General features: G+C 39.4%; 2 protein-coding genes across 3 annotated transcripts in view; both read left to right on the forward strand.

Annotated features, from left to right (window-relative positions):
- Positions 1 to 167: 167 nt before the first annotated feature.
- naprt (nicotinate phosphoribosyltransferase) lies at positions 168 to 12954 on the forward strand. Its single transcript, XM_017723754.2, has 13 exons — positions 168 to 499; positions 3293 to 3420; positions 3506 to 3588; positions 3998 to 4128; positions 4628 to 4743; positions 7181 to 7374; positions 7460 to 7600; positions 7694 to 7778; positions 7890 to 7970; positions 8310 to 8412; positions 11187 to 11344; positions 12516 to 12623; positions 12740 to 12954. Exons 1-13 carry the CDS (start codon positions 253 to 255, stop codon positions 12824 to 12826), a joined length of 1662 nt encoding a protein of 553 aa, XP_017579243.2. The 5' UTR covers positions 168 to 252; the 3' UTR covers positions 12827 to 12954.
- A 316-nt stretch (positions 12955 to 13270) lies between these two features.
- Positions 13271 to 15777, forward strand: part of rhpn1 (rhophilin, Rho GTPase binding protein 1) — a 32557-nt gene continuing 30050 nt past the window's right edge. For both annotated transcript variants that reach the window (XM_017723752.2, XM_017723753.2), the window contains exon 1: positions 13271 to 14266. In XM_017723752.2, coding sequence (XP_017579241.1) covers positions 14195 to 14266 — 72 coding nt within the window. In that variant the 5' untranslated portion in view covers positions 13271 to 14194. The remainder of the gene's footprint in view (positions 14267 to 15777) is intronic.

Below are 15777 nucleotides of genomic sequence, written 5' to 3' on the forward strand. Positions count from 1 at the left end.
GGGAAAATCTGGTTTAAAAGTGTAGGATTATTGCACTGTTTCCAATTCTTGTGCTAATCATTCTTGAGTCTTGCCCAATAAACTTACAAGTTAACGGCGAATACTGAAAATGTAAGGGGAGGAGCGAGAGCTCGTACATAACAGAGAGGTCAGAGGACGAGCACGCGGTGAGGTGGGGCGCCGTGTATTTAAGAGCTGTACGTCCCAGCAGACTTGCCTACGCATGTATTTGTAGTGTGTGGACGAGCGATTATGGCGATGCAGTTAAATGAAACATGTGCCACTCTAGAGCGCTCTGTGTGCGAGCGGGTGTCGCCGCTGCTCACAGATCTTTACCAGTTTACTATGGCTTATGCGTACTGGCGCGCGGGCAGACACAACGAACCCGCCGTGTTCGAGTTGTTTTTCAGGGATAATCCGTTCGGCGGCGGATTCTCACTTTTTGCAGGATTGAGCGACTGTTTGATGTTTCTGAGGAACTTCCGTTTCAAAAAGGAAGGTTAGTGTGCTTGTGTTTTGGCACTGCGAGGGCATACAACTATCGCTGAAGTTGACAGTAGACATTGACGGAGGGGATAGTCTGTGGGAGGTACTCGTTTCTGTAAATCATGGCCGCTGAAACATTGCGCAACAGATGTTTACCAAACTGCTTTAATCGCTCTACAAATGTCTGAAGAAAATGAAGCACACTAGGAACGACTTTTGAACCTCATCCGCCACTGCTTAAATTTTCAAGCAGTTTGCTAAGTGTAAATACAACCAACTGTCTTACTTTCCAGTCACATTTTAACCGTTGTAGTAACTACTAGCCTACATCATAGAACGAAGTCCACTAGTCCAATTAAAATGCCCCAAGGTGGGGTTAGGGTTAGGGTTGGGGGGGTGTTGGAGGAAAACAAACAAAAACAACTATAAAGTCTATAATAATATAATAATAGCTGGTGCAGACCAGAAGAGAATGGGTTTCCTGTTTAATGTCTTTTAGAGGAGCCGAGAGTCACAAGATGAAACACATTACAAGAAAGATTAAACACTGGGACATGGATCATACAGAATAAGGTTCCATGAGACAGACCAGTGACTCATTTTAGAAATCTATTAAAGATGGATGTTTAATATGAGGCTTGATGGGGAAAGATGCTAAAATGAACACAGGTTTACAATGTTAAGGAACTGATTAGAAATTCATGTGGGATGCAGTGTAGGGCAGTTTATTCTAGATTAATAAACCAGACAATATGAGCTGAGACATACAGTCAGTGGTATGTGGGGGATGTGTGGCACTTGATTAGTGTGAGAAGCTTTGAAAAATCATTGGCATGTTTTGTATGGGTTATTGTCTGTGGGTAAAGATTGTGTCCTGTTGTTCATTCCAAACGGCAGGAATTGACAGCAAGAATGTGATCGTTGGTAGGTTGAAAATACTTTTTATCATCCTTAAATAGTCATAGACTATTGAGATCTCTGAAGAATCCAGGTAAAGGTTTTCATTTTAGCAGGAACGGTATTAGTGTTTTCTATTTAAGTGAGACACTACTTAAGTGTTAAGTGTCCTGTGTTGACAGTATGCAGCCTTGTAACTTTATGCAGTCTAACAGAATTTGATTAAATTCAGATTCTTTTAGACATGATTGATTATTGGATATGAGAACATGTTTGACTAGATGGCCAAAATGGGTGACTACACAATACTAATGATATCTGTGCAAATATTCTGGAAGTTATTGGTAGTAGACCTAGGACCAGCTTTTTACCTAAGCAATAAAGAAATATTAAGGAAGCAGACAATTGTAATGATTTTCTAAACACGAACAATCTAATTTGCATTGAGCCTTCACCTCTGCCTTTGTACTTCTAGTCAAAACCTCCTGTAAACCCTGTAAAGGATTTTACTAGTTTTAAAAGACATGTTGAGGAATAATTTATTTAAATATTAGAAGCTTATCTGCAAAGGATAAAATGAATCAACTGAAAGTTTTGATAGCACAGCCTGTCCAGATATATTAGTCTTAACAAAGACCTGGCTTAGGCATGTCATAAGTGATGCAGTTTTTAAAATGTTAAGATTTTCTTTCGGATTTAGCAATGAGTGAAATACATAGTGGCTAATACTCTCACTGCTATTAATCTGCGATAAACTACAGGTAAAGATGGTCTGGACCCCTGTTTCCAGCGTCTTGGACCCCTGGTTATTACAGAATATATTACATACATTTTAGGGATCCAACACAAGTGCACATAAGTGCATTTTTGCTATTGCAAGTATTTTTCTTCTTTTTCTTTCCTTAAACTTAATTGGGAAGAACACACTGTAAGTCATCAAAACATCAAAGTTTGATGATGAGGTGTAGACGTCCAGGAGCTTTATTAAATGGGTTTGCATGGCCAAGCAGCTGCACACAATCCTAAGATCACTATTTGCAGTGCCAAGTGTTGGCTAGGGTGGTGTAAAGCATGCTGCCACTGGACTCTGGAACATTGGAAATTCTCCAGAGTGATGAACCATGCTCCGTTATCTGGCATGAAAGATGGACGAATCTGAGTTTGGTGGATGCCAGCAGAACATTACCTACCGAAAGCCATAGTGCCACCAGTAAAGTTTGGTGGAGGAAGGACAGTCTGAGGCTGTTTTTCAGGGTTAGGCCCCTTAGTTCCAGTAAAGTGTACTGTTAATACTGAAGCATACAGACATTTTAGAAAATTATGTGCTTCCAACTTTGTGACTACAGTTTTGGTAAAGCCCTTTCCTGTTCCACCATAACTGTGACCCAGTGCGTAAAATTGGATGCATAAAGGTTTGACATGGTGTGAAATATTTCCAGTGGCCTGCACAAAGCCCTGACTTCAACCATGTTGACGACCTTTGGTATATATTGGAACATTGATTGCATGCCAGGCCTTCCCATCCAACACTGGAGCTTGACCTCACAAATGCCTTTTTGACTGAATAGGAATAGATTCCTGCAGACACACTCCAGAGGCCTTCCAAGAATATTGGTGTATGTTATAGCCACAGAGGTTGGCCAATGGTTTTGGTATGGGGTGTTCCACAAGCTCATATAGATGAGAAAGTGAGGTATCCACAAGACCATATAGCATAAATAATGAATTCTGGATCAACCCTTCAGCCTACCAGAAACAGGTTAGGTGTTCATGCAGGAATGGGTAGTCATCAGCTAGACTGTTTGCTAATGTAAGTGTATATCAGATAATATATTATATATATATATATAAAACTTACCAATGAACTTTCAAGAGTTTTAAAATGCGTGTGTGTATTTGGGTTATACAGATGTAGAGTATTTGCGCTCAGTGCTCCCCTCGGACACAGACCCAGACTTCTTCACCTACCTGAAAGAATTAGACTGCTCTGCTGTCTCCGTCAGTGCTGTATCTGAGGGCACTGTTGTGTTTGCCAGGGTACGTACAGTACTAGCAATACTTCTGAATCACTTCTAGTGATAAGTGTAGAGGAAGAGGATTATGTGCTGTGTCTTTTATTTAGGTACCTTTTTTGGAGGTTTCTGGCCCTCTTGCCATTGTTCAGTTGCTAGAAACCAGCCTGCTGTGTCTGGTCAATTATGCAAGGTATATTTTACCTACTTGTCAACTAATTTATGCATACTGTTATTCATAAATTGCCTTCATTGTTGTGTATTTACCTTGCAGGATGGTGTCTATTATTTCGTTGATAAAACAGAATCATGTAAACAGGTGTAGTCATTCAGCAAAGACCTGTTTAGTGTCAAAAGTTAGCTATAAAAATAGAAAAAATCTTCGACAGCTGTTACTCTTGTTCTACAGTGTATTTTGTCCAATTTTTGAGATGGTGTATTATACAGTGTCAGAAAGCTCTTAGCTCCAGTGTAAAACTAAAGTGGCCAACTTGTGAGAACATTTTTTTATCTTGATCCAGTACATTTAGAATAAAAGAAATTGTGTTTATTAGGTTTTTCACAGATTTTTCATTCGCTGTTCCTCCTTTGTATATCCTCAGTCTGGTGTGCACAAATGCTGCGCGCTTTCGTCTAGCTGCAGGCCCCAAACGCCGGCTCCTAGAGATGGGCCTGAGGAGAGCTCAGGGACCAGATGGAGGACTGACTGCATCTCGATATACATATATTGGAGGTAAATGCATAGAGACAGCTGCACTTGAGATTATACTTCCAGTATATATAGTTCCAGTAGATCTGTTTTAGGTAGTGAGTTACACTATTTAACTTTTAAGCTTTAATGAATGCAGCCAAAATTAAATTCCTACATTTGTCATTTAAAATTTTGCAATGGCTTTGCCTAGAATTAGCTGCTAAAATGTTATGCCATTCCTATATCTTAGGAAGTACTTCCACAATGTGCCTAGGCAACAAGACCAGACACATTCTCAATTTTGATTACTAATAATTACAGTAATTGTAAGATACAGCATTAGCTACATTATTAAGACACATTAGCATTTAATAAGCTGTCCTTTACACCACTGTTTTTTCTGGCTGTGTGGTGCTGGTATCAAAGTGCAAAGATCAGTCTACATGACCTCTACCCCCAGCCCACCCCACCCAACCTCAGCACCATGACTGCATCAGAATGTGGAGACATACCCATTCTTCTACTGTCTTTCTGTCCTCAGGTTTTGATTTGACGAGTAATGCTCTGGCTGGGCGTCTCTTTGGGATTCCAGTGACCGGAACAATGGCACACTCTTATGTCACATCCTTTTCCTCTCTGGAGGAGGTTTGGCCACAGGTGTGTCATATCCTTGTTTTCTGTTACTCACTAATTAGCTGTAGAGACATCTGCAAGAAAAAACGTTGTCATATAGTTCGGCATCTTTATTAACATCATATAATTAAATTTTGAGACCAGCCCAGGGATGACATCTTGCTTACATTGATCAAAATTACAGTGACCATAATGGCTTTAGAGAAACTGCAAACACCATAATGAAGAGTATTTATATAAGAATATGTATGTGCATACTGATCTCATCTCCAAACACAGGGATACAGCAAAAGGACCTGTTTGGAAGCCAAACATTATGCTGAAGTAGTTCAAATTAAGCATAAACTGCCTAGGGACCCTCAGGAATGGAATGGTTTTAGACCCAGTGCTTTAAATTCCTGTCCACTGTCCTGGAATAACCCCTACCCTGCCCATTTTTGTGTTTTTCCTTGCTCCAAACATGCCTAATCCACTAAAATGCCCAGGGCAGGCTGTGCTCCAGGACCAGGGGTGGAACCAGTCCTTTTTGGCCCTGTCAGATATAACCAGCAGGTACCTAGTCTTTGTGTAAGTTAAAAACATTGATGGCTGCTACATCATTAAATGTGAAATATTAGTAATTGCTATTATTGTTTTAATATTGGAAATACAACATATAATTGCAACTGATATGCATGGGGTGCCAAGTATATGTATATAGATTAGATCAGTGATGGATGCAAATCATGTACGTGAGTTAAAGTAGAGATACCCAAGGTATAATATTACTCCAGTAAAAGTAGAAGGTCTCTCTTTTTTATTACAATGTCATTAATTAGTCTGTTACTGATGTCTATTAAAATTACCATAAGCACAAAACACAGAAGGCAAACATTTCCGTTAGTTAGAACCAAGTGGCTATGAAATAACTTTTTGCAAACAAAGTTTCATTTTAAGATTTATTTGCAAATTAGTTTCAATTTTAAGTTTAATAAAAACTTACAATATTGCATCTGTAGGTCTCTGTTCATAAACATAAAGCACAACAATTTTACTATAAAATGAAATATTTCTATAAATTCAGAAAAAGGCATATGCCACAACTGCATATGTGTACATATTTCTGTACTGTGGTCTATTTTCACAAAGTTAGGTTAGTTCCATCATTTAGGTTGGCATGGGAACTTTATTTTACGTTGCTGCACTGATGTTGAACTGTATGCTTGCACTGGGTAGGTATGTCCAACAGGTCAAAACAAGCTCAAAACAAAGTGCTTGTTTCACACTTCTTTTGTTTTTGACATGTTGAAGGAATGACAGAGTTTGCATAATGTAGTAGAGTAAAGCGTAAGAAATTTGACTTTGACATGTGGTGCAGTGAAAGTAAAAAGTCATCTAAAATGGAAATACTTCAGTAAAGTACAGATAAACAGCAAAAAAAAAAACTACTTAAGTACAGTAATGAATTGCTTTTACTTTGTTACTGTCCACCACTGGATTAGATTCACTGTGCTGGCAGGAATGCCACTGCAATATTGATAAGAGACTGGAGGTAAAACTCTTATGTTGCATTCACCTACCATTGAAAAATACTTGACACACGTGTCAAATAAATGTTTTTTTTTTTGTTTTTTTTTTACAATATTTGGTATGTCTGATTTAGCTATGTCACCGCTATGTAAAATTAATCAGTGATCATCTCACACTCACTTATTTCATTTATTTACTCTATGCATTAACATTATCAGCCCTTAATGTCATACCAAACAGCCTATATTAGTATAGTAGATTATAAAAACTTGGAGTTTAGTCTTTCTTCTAAGTTTAGTTCCATCTGTCATTGAATGTTCCACATTAAAAAAAATCTAAATCTATGAATGCAGTGATTTATGTCCAATGTTTCACTGCGCAAACAGGCCAGATTACCCTGTCTTTGAAATTACATTTACATTTACAGCATTTGGCTGACGCTCTTATCCAGAGCGACTTACAATTTGATCATTTTACATAGGTAGGCCAAGGCGGTGTTAGGAGTCTTGCCCAAGGACTCGTATTGATATAGCGTAGGGTGTTTTGCCCAGGTGGGGATTGAACCCCAGTCTACAGTGTAGAAGACAGAGGTGTTAACCACTACACTATCCCAACCACCAATAAGGGGTCCAAACCCCACTGCTTTTCCTGCAGTGTTTGCTATATTGCTGCTTTTTTAGCACACAATTTTTTGCTGTGTTCTCAATCCTGGTCAGCGGTGTCACATAGTCCTAATTAAGACTCGGTTTGTGTAGTAGCCCGAAGATGTGCGTCACCTACAACAGTCCAGAATATAGAAACATTCTGTATTTATGCCTGAATGTACAGCAAAAAAGAACAGTTTACCAACTATAGACTTGTATCTTTAGTTTAACCGATATTAGCTCAGCTGCATGCAAATTAAGAAAGAAAATGTAATTTTAATTTATATTGATTTCTAATTTCACTGCAGACTTTGGTGCCTTCCAGGGGCGGTGACCCCATTGATCTCATCTGTTTGGTGAAGGGTTGGTTGGGACGTGTGTGCCAGCTATTAGGAACAAAGCCTCAGAGGGTACGCGAAGGAGAGCTTGCTGCCTTCCTGTCCTATGCCATTGCATATCCCCAAAACTTTCTGCCTGTGATTGACAGCTACAGTGTCAGCTGGTAACACATCAATCTCTCTGAGTAACATGGTTTAACAGGATGGGATAACAAGAATGTGAAATATGTGCATCTGTTGTTTTTGCAGCAGTGGGTTGCCGTGTTTCTGTGCAGTTGCTCTGGCTCTATGTCAATTACACTATCAGCCTCTGGGCATAAGGCTGGACAGTGGAGACCTCTGCAGGCAGTCTGTTGAAGTGCGGCGTGTCTTCAGAGAGTGCAGCAACCAGTCCGTAACAACCGCATACCCTCTGCTTCCCTGAAATACTTCAGTTATCTACAGGCCTGTGTTAATTGATGCATTCTCTCTGCATTCCTGTAGTTTTACTGTCCCTGCATTTGAGTCTTTCATCATTGTGTGTACTAACAGCGTGTCTGAACAAAGTCTTGCTGAGCTCAACAAAAGAGTAAGTGAATTTTTATGGGTTCTCCATAAAGCGTTTATTGAAAATTTTAGCTTAGTCATTATTTAAATTGTGCTATCTTAGTAAATATATGCTTCTCTCTGTCTCTCTCAGGATAATGAGATTGATGCAGTGGGAGTTGGAACTCACCTTGTTACCTGCACAAGTCATCCCTCCCTTGGCTGTGTATACAAGGTAACCAAGGCAAATAGCTACTGCTTATTATGAGACAATTGCAGATCCTCTATGTATTCTGTTATTAATCTTGAGGCTCATTATTCAGTAGCTGTGAATTTTGCAACAACTACGACATAAGAGCTGCACAAATTATTTGTTAATCATTCTCGATATTTGCATTTGTATTACTGACATACAAAAGTAAATGAACAAACCCTATAATAGTAACTACTATAATAGTATAATATACCTACTATAATAGCCCTATAATAGTAATAACTTTCATTGTGCGAAGTGAGAAACATCAAATCAAACACAAATCAAGACTAATGTTTACATTAATGTTTCTTTTCTTAGTTGGTAGAAGTCAGAGGTTGTCCCAGGATGAAGCTGAGTGAGGATCCAGAGAAGAGTACACTGCCAGGCAGAAAGGCCATCTACAGACTTCTAGACACAGAGGGTCTGACATAATTTCTTCTTCAGGCTGCTGTAGCCATCCCTAAGTGCCTTTGACAGTTTAACAATATTAGAATATATCGTTACAGAATACAAACATACCATATTCTGTTTAAGCAATAGAGGGAGTGCGTTATTGCGAAATAACATTACAGCTTTGATTTGGTCATAGATCATGTTCTATTGCTTTTATACAACAGTTAAATAAATAAAGTGAGAAATAAATAAATTGGGCCATGAACGTGGCATTTAATATTTTCGGCTGTAGGTCAAATATAATCTTAAAAGTATCCATTTTCTGTTTGTGTGCAGAGTAATAGGAAAAAAACTTTCAAATGTCTCCCACAGCTGTCAAAGTCGATGCTTAGCAATCGCTCCAGTGATGCAGTGTTTGTAAAAGTAAAAAAAAAAAAAAAAAAAACCCATGATGCTATGGGTAGAACGATTCTCAAACAATCAGCTTGTGTGGCTGGAGCTATCATATAAAACAATATATTCAGCTATGATAGGCCTTCACTTAAAGGCCTCAGTCTATTAGTTTTATCTAAGATTGCATTCAGAATGATTGTAGTGGTCTGCATTGCTGGACATAATCTTTGAATGTAATATTTTTATGAGTCTATATTATATTGCTACAGTTAGAACTTAGCACTGTCAGCTTCTGTTATGGTTGTACTACTACAACTAAATAGACTAACTTGTGCCTTTTTTCCTACGATACGAGCTACGATACAGTTAAAAACCCATGATTTTGCATTTTGTCCTGGTTTCCACTGCCAGGTGAACCATACTGTACCAGATTCTCCGTGCTGAATTTATCCATCTTGCTAGTGTGCCATTCAGAGATACATATGTGAAGCTAGAAATATTGCAGGCCACTAAATGGACAAATGCCATTGTCAGAGAATCGTCATACACCATCAGTCAAGTCAGGTGACAAGCCACTCCTTGAAATGTGAAGAGAACAAAACTCAATTCTAAATTAAAAGTAAATCTAAATAATTTGTTTATGTGTTTACTGTTTGCTGCTAACACTGGCGTCACCTGAGAAATCAAGTTACCACATCACAGTCTCCTCAGAACCCCACCTGACACCACCACTTTGTGACAGGAAAAGGACACAGGTACTTGACTAGTGTGCAAATAGTTCTGGGTTTGAATGGGTAACCATACCATGCTGTACCGTACTGCCTCATGGGAAAAAGCCATTAACAGCTGTTAATGCTGCTATGCCAAAAATTAAGCCTTGAAGCTCTCAAGAACACAGGGCATTCTCTTGTCAGGAAAAAAAATTACTTTTGGGTTTCCATAATTAGTTTTCATTTAAAATATTAATTAAAGATTTTTTACATGTAACACAAAAAATAATTATATTGTAATAATTATGACTATGTTATGATGATGAAGCCTTTATTGTCACATAGTCACCAAAGTAACCAGCGAAATTTTGATCAACCCATCTGAGCACATACAATATGACAAGTTGGGGAGACAGGAATAATGGAAATACAGAGAAACAGAATACAGTGGGTGAGGGAGGGGACAACACCCCCGAGTTCCTATGGAAACTCAATCTGGGAACAGAGAGGAAAAAAACACCTCAGCATTAGCACAAAGTTCCACACACACATGTCCATGACTTGCAACGGGAATGGGGGCGGGGGGTGTGGACAAACCCAGCACAGCAAGCGGCCGTCCGTATCTGCAGCCATTAATCCGGCGCTGATCAACAGACCCGTCATGCCATACCAGGGGGGTAAAATATCGTTGGGAAGGGGCAGGGGTGGGAGGGAGTGAGGGGGGGTGGCCTGAAGAAGGCGCCTTACTCAGCATCCCAGTCCAGGTATCTCAGTTCGCAGGGTGGTATGGCGATAACACAGCAAATTGCCATGGAGACAACCTTGATCGGGCCCAGGCAGAATCAACAATCAGCAGGAATCCAGGAAAGTGGGGGAGGGATAAAGGAGCGTCTCGCAGCAGTGTTCTTCTGGGGGAGATGTGATGTACCAGCCAAGGCCAAGGCCCACGCTGATACGGGGGGGCCGAAAGCAGATAAGAAAAGAGTTGCAGGCTTCGAACGAGTAGCCATATTTTTTACGGTAGCTCACCAAGATCATTTGGTCACTCAAACTATCCATTTTCCTTTGCAAAGCGGGCAACTTCTCCACGATGTTCTCCAGGGTATGACTTACAGTCATAGTCTTAGTGTTGACAGCTCTGCCCACCACGTCAATCATGTCGGGCAGCTTCAAGGGGCCGTGGACAGCTGCCCCCATTCTGCGAATTTCACGATACACCAGGGTAATGCCTAATCCAATCAGCAAAACACCTGTGATCATGGTTCCGAATAGGTAGACGTCCTCAATATCCTCCAGAGAGAGAGCCGCCAGGCACACGACACGCCACCTCTCCCACGCGTCCATCGTGTAGCCAGCTGCAAACGATCCGGCAGGACAGGTTGGTTCCCCTGAACCAGGACTTCTCGTCGAGAAGATGGTGTCAATTGCGTTGAGAGACCATTTGATCAAATCCATTTTTTAAGTTTGAAGAACAGCGCAGAGAGAATCTCTCAGTAAAGAGCTCAGACAATAGACTAGACACAGGAGCGAAGCAGGAGAGATAAGGGAGAGGAGAGGGAGAATGTGCGACCGCCTTCGTTGAGAGCCAGAGAGAAATATGCAACCATAATGAACAGGCTGCCCACATGCACATGCTTTTGGATCACTGCTCAAGTCAGTCTCACACATTCTCTTCCACTCTTTGTGCTACTACCCATAGGTCATCCTCAAATGGATCTAATTTGCCTGTCAGAGGAAACTGCTCCTAAAGTGGGTGTGTCACTGAACTGTTACCCTTTAGGGCTGGACAAGGGTGTCCAGTCGGTGACACCTGCCCAGGTGACAAGCCTACGATCAGATGTCTTCTTCCATGGTGAGGTAAAAACTCATTTCACTGACTGATTATGTGAACGTTAAGCTAGAGATGTCCCTTCCATCTATAAAGGGCCGGTGTGACTGCAGGTATTCATTTCAAACAAGCAAGAGCACACCTAATTCATGTTAATTCAGTTGGTCTCCGTCTTCAAATGATTAATTAGACAAGAAACGGAAAGCTGAAAGCTGAAAAGATTTAAAACCTGCAGCCACATTGGCTATTTGCAGACATAATTGGAAACCCCTGCTTTTAGCATTCTAAGTAGGGATGGGTGATACTGCAGGTTTTCTTTTCAATTCGATACCAACTAATACCATATATCCTGATTCCAATACCAATATTTTAAAAGGAGTAATTCTTTGTGATTTCTACACTGAAATCCATTTAAAAAGTAGCCATTAAAAATACCTGAAAGTCTTTGTGTTAGCATTAAATAATCTTGCACATATGTTCATTGTTTAGGGAAATAACTCCAACTCTTCCATTCACATTCACTGCCATATGAGGGCTGTCTGTGTCATTGAGTGAGTAGCAGAAGCATAGGGATGGGGCAGAGTAGTTCTTTTGCTCCATATTTAATTGCTATGATCTATTTTTTTAAACCTTTTCTCTCTCTATATATATATATATATATATATATATATATATATAGTAGTAATTTTCTGCCCTCCAACTGAGTTTAATTCACTACAGAACCTCAGTTTCACAGCATATATATATATATATATATATATATATATATATATATATATATACCAAGTATCGATATTTTTCAAATGAGGATCTACTGTCAAAAAGAAATGTCAGGATCAGAAGTAACAATATTTTAGTCTTGACTGTAAATCCAAGAGTCTTTTTGGTGTTTTTGGAATCACATTCACTCAATTCTTATTTTGTTTTGATAAGTCAGGAAGGAGAAACATTGGTAGCCCCATCTACAAAGGCCAAAAAAGCAGGATATTCCATGGTGAGAGTAATGATGTAATCAGATTAATATATGTAAAATTGGCGCGTGCATAAAAGGTATAGAAATGTGTGTGAATAATCTTATAGTTCAGTGTCAGAGTGCTGGCTGGCATGTCTTGTGGTGAGTGAACACCTGAACTCCACCCTTTGTCTGCCTGACACTAAGTGTTAGTGATCACTAAGCTATTTTGTGCATTGTGTTTTCAGATCGCACTCCCACTGAGCAGTGCATCTGATAGTCGAATATATGCCCAGACTTCCCTTCAAGCCCTGTACCCCCACCACAAAAAACTGCAGGAACCAGAGAATTACACAGTGAGTTATTTCCTCTTTTTTATAATTCACTGTAATAATCTACCTGATAATTAAGACCAAATACATTCTGATTGTTGATCTTTTATTGGTTAAATCTGTATGTTTGTCTCTCACAGGTGGCTATATCAGAGAAAATTCATTCTCTTGTGTCTGACATCAGAAAGGGAAACAGTAAAGGCAGTAATTTTCTGCTCTCCAACTGAGTTTAATTCACTACAGAACCTCAGTTTCACAGCATCACATCCATGCACAATTATACTCTGCTGCTGATCTAATGATTCTGTTTGCATGCTTAAAGTGTAGAATAAAAAATAAACCTAATTTCTGCAGACCTGCTTTATTTACACTAGACTACATGTTCCTTACTGAGCTGTTGAATATGCGCACATTCCATCATACATACTTTCTTGGTGATATTGTAATTCAAGGAAGTAACCCTAAAAGTATGTTTTTTCATGTTCTCTGTGGTAATGAATGACAATTGCATTGGAACTTTATTCCAGAGTCCCTCATTAAAACTCTAATGGAAATTATATGGTTTTAATGTTTCTCCCAAATGTTCATGCTGTGTAAGTATAATGTTTTGTTTGGATTTGGTTTGGTTAGCTGAGACAAAATGAGATAACGGAAAAAGACTTAAAATTAATGGGAATAATTAATAAGCTAGATAAATGTAAGTGTTAGGTAAGTTACATAGCTAGGTTACAGATAATTAATCCCCGTCTGTTGCCTGGTCTGTTTATGCAATAGCCAGGCTAGCTGCAAAAGTCTTCCTCGCCGTGCTTTAGGTACAGACAAAAACATATCAGTTAGCTTTATACATGTTGTAGATATGAAGGAAAACAGTGGGAAATACGTCATATGGGCAACAAAGTAACGAAGAAGGGGTGAAGTGAACGGCCTCAGCATAAGAGGACGACGAATGCCTTTGTCTGAGCTATCGACTCCTCCCGACTGACGATGCCTCAGTGTTGCCATGGACGACGGTTGTTCTTCCGCTCCAAATCACCTTTAGTCACACCCTTCTGTTCCGCATTTGTCAGCTTCACTGTCACTCAAATCTGTCCTCCGTATTACGATTCGGGTATTCAAATGTCAATCATAATTGGCGCACTTCTATTGGCTGTAAGCACGAGTGGGCTTGTCTTGGGAATTAAACCAATGCAGGGAGAGAGATCAGCTGCAGTGCTCGCACGAATGCAACAAGTGGATTTTATTATGTCTGATAGTTACCACTTTATGTCGTTTTGGTTCGCTTTTATGAGGGCAAATCAACTCCAGGTTAGGTTTATACGCTAAAGTCGAGTTTGTTGGGATCAAAATCAGTCTAGAACTCTGGCCTTTGTTGGGTTCTTCTCGCGAATGTTCCATGTGTGGGGGGATTATGGTGAAACTCACGGATTTGCCAAAGTTTGATATGCAAGCGATCTGGAGTGTCGCGTGACTACTCGTCTAAACAGGGGCGCGAGCTTGCCGTTGTTTGAGTTGTTGTAACGGTGCCGGTCTCACTGGGCCTAGAGTAACAAGTGACCGTTAACTCAGTGGACAGGTGAGTGGCCCCGTGGACAGGGATGTCTGACAATGCCTCTGATGAAGATACAGCTCTTGGGGAAGAAGGAGTCTCGGGGGGATCTGTGCGAAAGGTAAGTGAATCTTCAGTGAGCCCTACTCATTAAAAAAATATCAAAACGTAATTAACCCGTTACTTTCCAGGCTTATTATTCTATTTTTAATCTTGAGGCGCAGTATCCAAAAGCTATGGATTATCCAGCAACTACGAAATAAGGGCTGCGCAATTATCGTTTGTTAATCGTTATCGCGATATTCATGACATGCAGCAGTATGCATACGAACGAGCCTTCACAGATAACGTCATACAATAACGGATAACTGTTATTGAACGGTGTGAGAAACATCACAAAGTCTCTGGGTGTTTGATAAATCATGAATGCCATGTCATACCATATCTTAAGATGGTACACCAGCACCACAGGCACAATTAGGAATGATTTTTTTGCTGTGGATTTCCTTATAGCCTTTTTTATTTTCAATAAAAGCACCGCAGAAGTACTGAACATATGAATCACAAAGCACATTTCTAGTACTTTTCTGTTAGTTGCAATATATAATGTTGCTTGCCCTTTAATGAGCCATGCAGTACTACAAAGTACAGAGGTAATTTAGCACAATGGGACATGCATAATTGTGGTGTAATATTTAAATACAGTGCAAGTGTGCTTACATGGCTCATATTATTTACCAAATTGCGTATTTATGCCAACCTGAAATGCAGCTACTACAGTTGAGAAGTGCAACTACAGTTGAGAAATGTGAAATGCAGTGCACACATGACATTACTTTTCCATAGTGACATGTTCCATAATGAAAAGCAAGATTTCTGTTATAGTTTTCATGGCACTTGATCTCTTTGCTTAAAAGCAGTACACAAGAATTTTAATTTGATAGATAAAATGCTGAATTTGTGTAAGAATGAAATACAATCCTTGTTAAATGCAATCAACCCCCGTCTGTGGTGCTTTTAACATGCTGAACTTAGAGATTGTGATTTTCTCATTGGTTTTTAGAGAACATTGGAGAGGTTCTTGCAGTGGAGAAGACTTCTCCAAAATTAAAAAAAAAAAAATGCAGTGAAGTTCATTCTTAGCTTCAGGGTTCAGCAGTTCAACAGTGATCAGAGCACTGTCTAAACCTTGCAATAATGCTGAACACTGCCGATTGCTGTTTTGAAATAAAATTATGTGTATTTAGTTTTGGCATTTTGAAAGCATCACACAGTGTAATGTGTTGTTGGTGTATTGATTATATTTCAAGGTAGATCAGTAAAGTGGTTCAAGTGATTTTTAACACAATTCTAATAGAGGTTTCGTTTTTCATTTCACTCTGCTATGTCACTATGAAAATGTAATGTGTGTATTGCATCTCACTGTATTTCAAATAGGTATGAATTATTTTCTGTAACTGCAACATGCAACGACCAAAATAAATTAAATAAACGACTTAAATTGAAAGCACAACTTTTATATGTAGTATTTATTTGATAGACTTTGTTGATATTTAGCTGGCCAGCTAGCATAACTAACTTACGCTAGCTAGAAGCCATTAGCAAAAGTAGCTATATTCCCAAGCAAGGTAG

This window comes from Pygocentrus nattereri, chromosome 4 (assembly GCF_015220715.1).
Source record: "Pygocentrus nattereri isolate fPygNat1 chromosome 4, fPygNat1.pri, whole genome shotgun sequence".
Taxonomy (NCBI): domain Eukaryota; kingdom Metazoa; phylum Chordata; class Actinopteri; order Characiformes; family Serrasalmidae; genus Pygocentrus; species Pygocentrus nattereri.

Coding starts and splice junctions, on each gene's coding strand:
- naprt (XM_017723754.2), top strand. CDS start 253: ATGGCGATGCAGTTAAATGAAACATGTGCCACTCTAGAGCGCTCTGTG. Junction 7,779..7,889: donor TTGCTGAGCTCAACAAAAGA/GTAAGTGAATTT, acceptor TGTCTCTCTCAG/GATAATGAGATTGATGCAGT. Junction 12,624..12,739: donor AGGAACCAGAGAATTACACA/GTGAGTTATTTC, acceptor TGTCTCTCACAG/GTGGCTATATCAGAGAAAAT.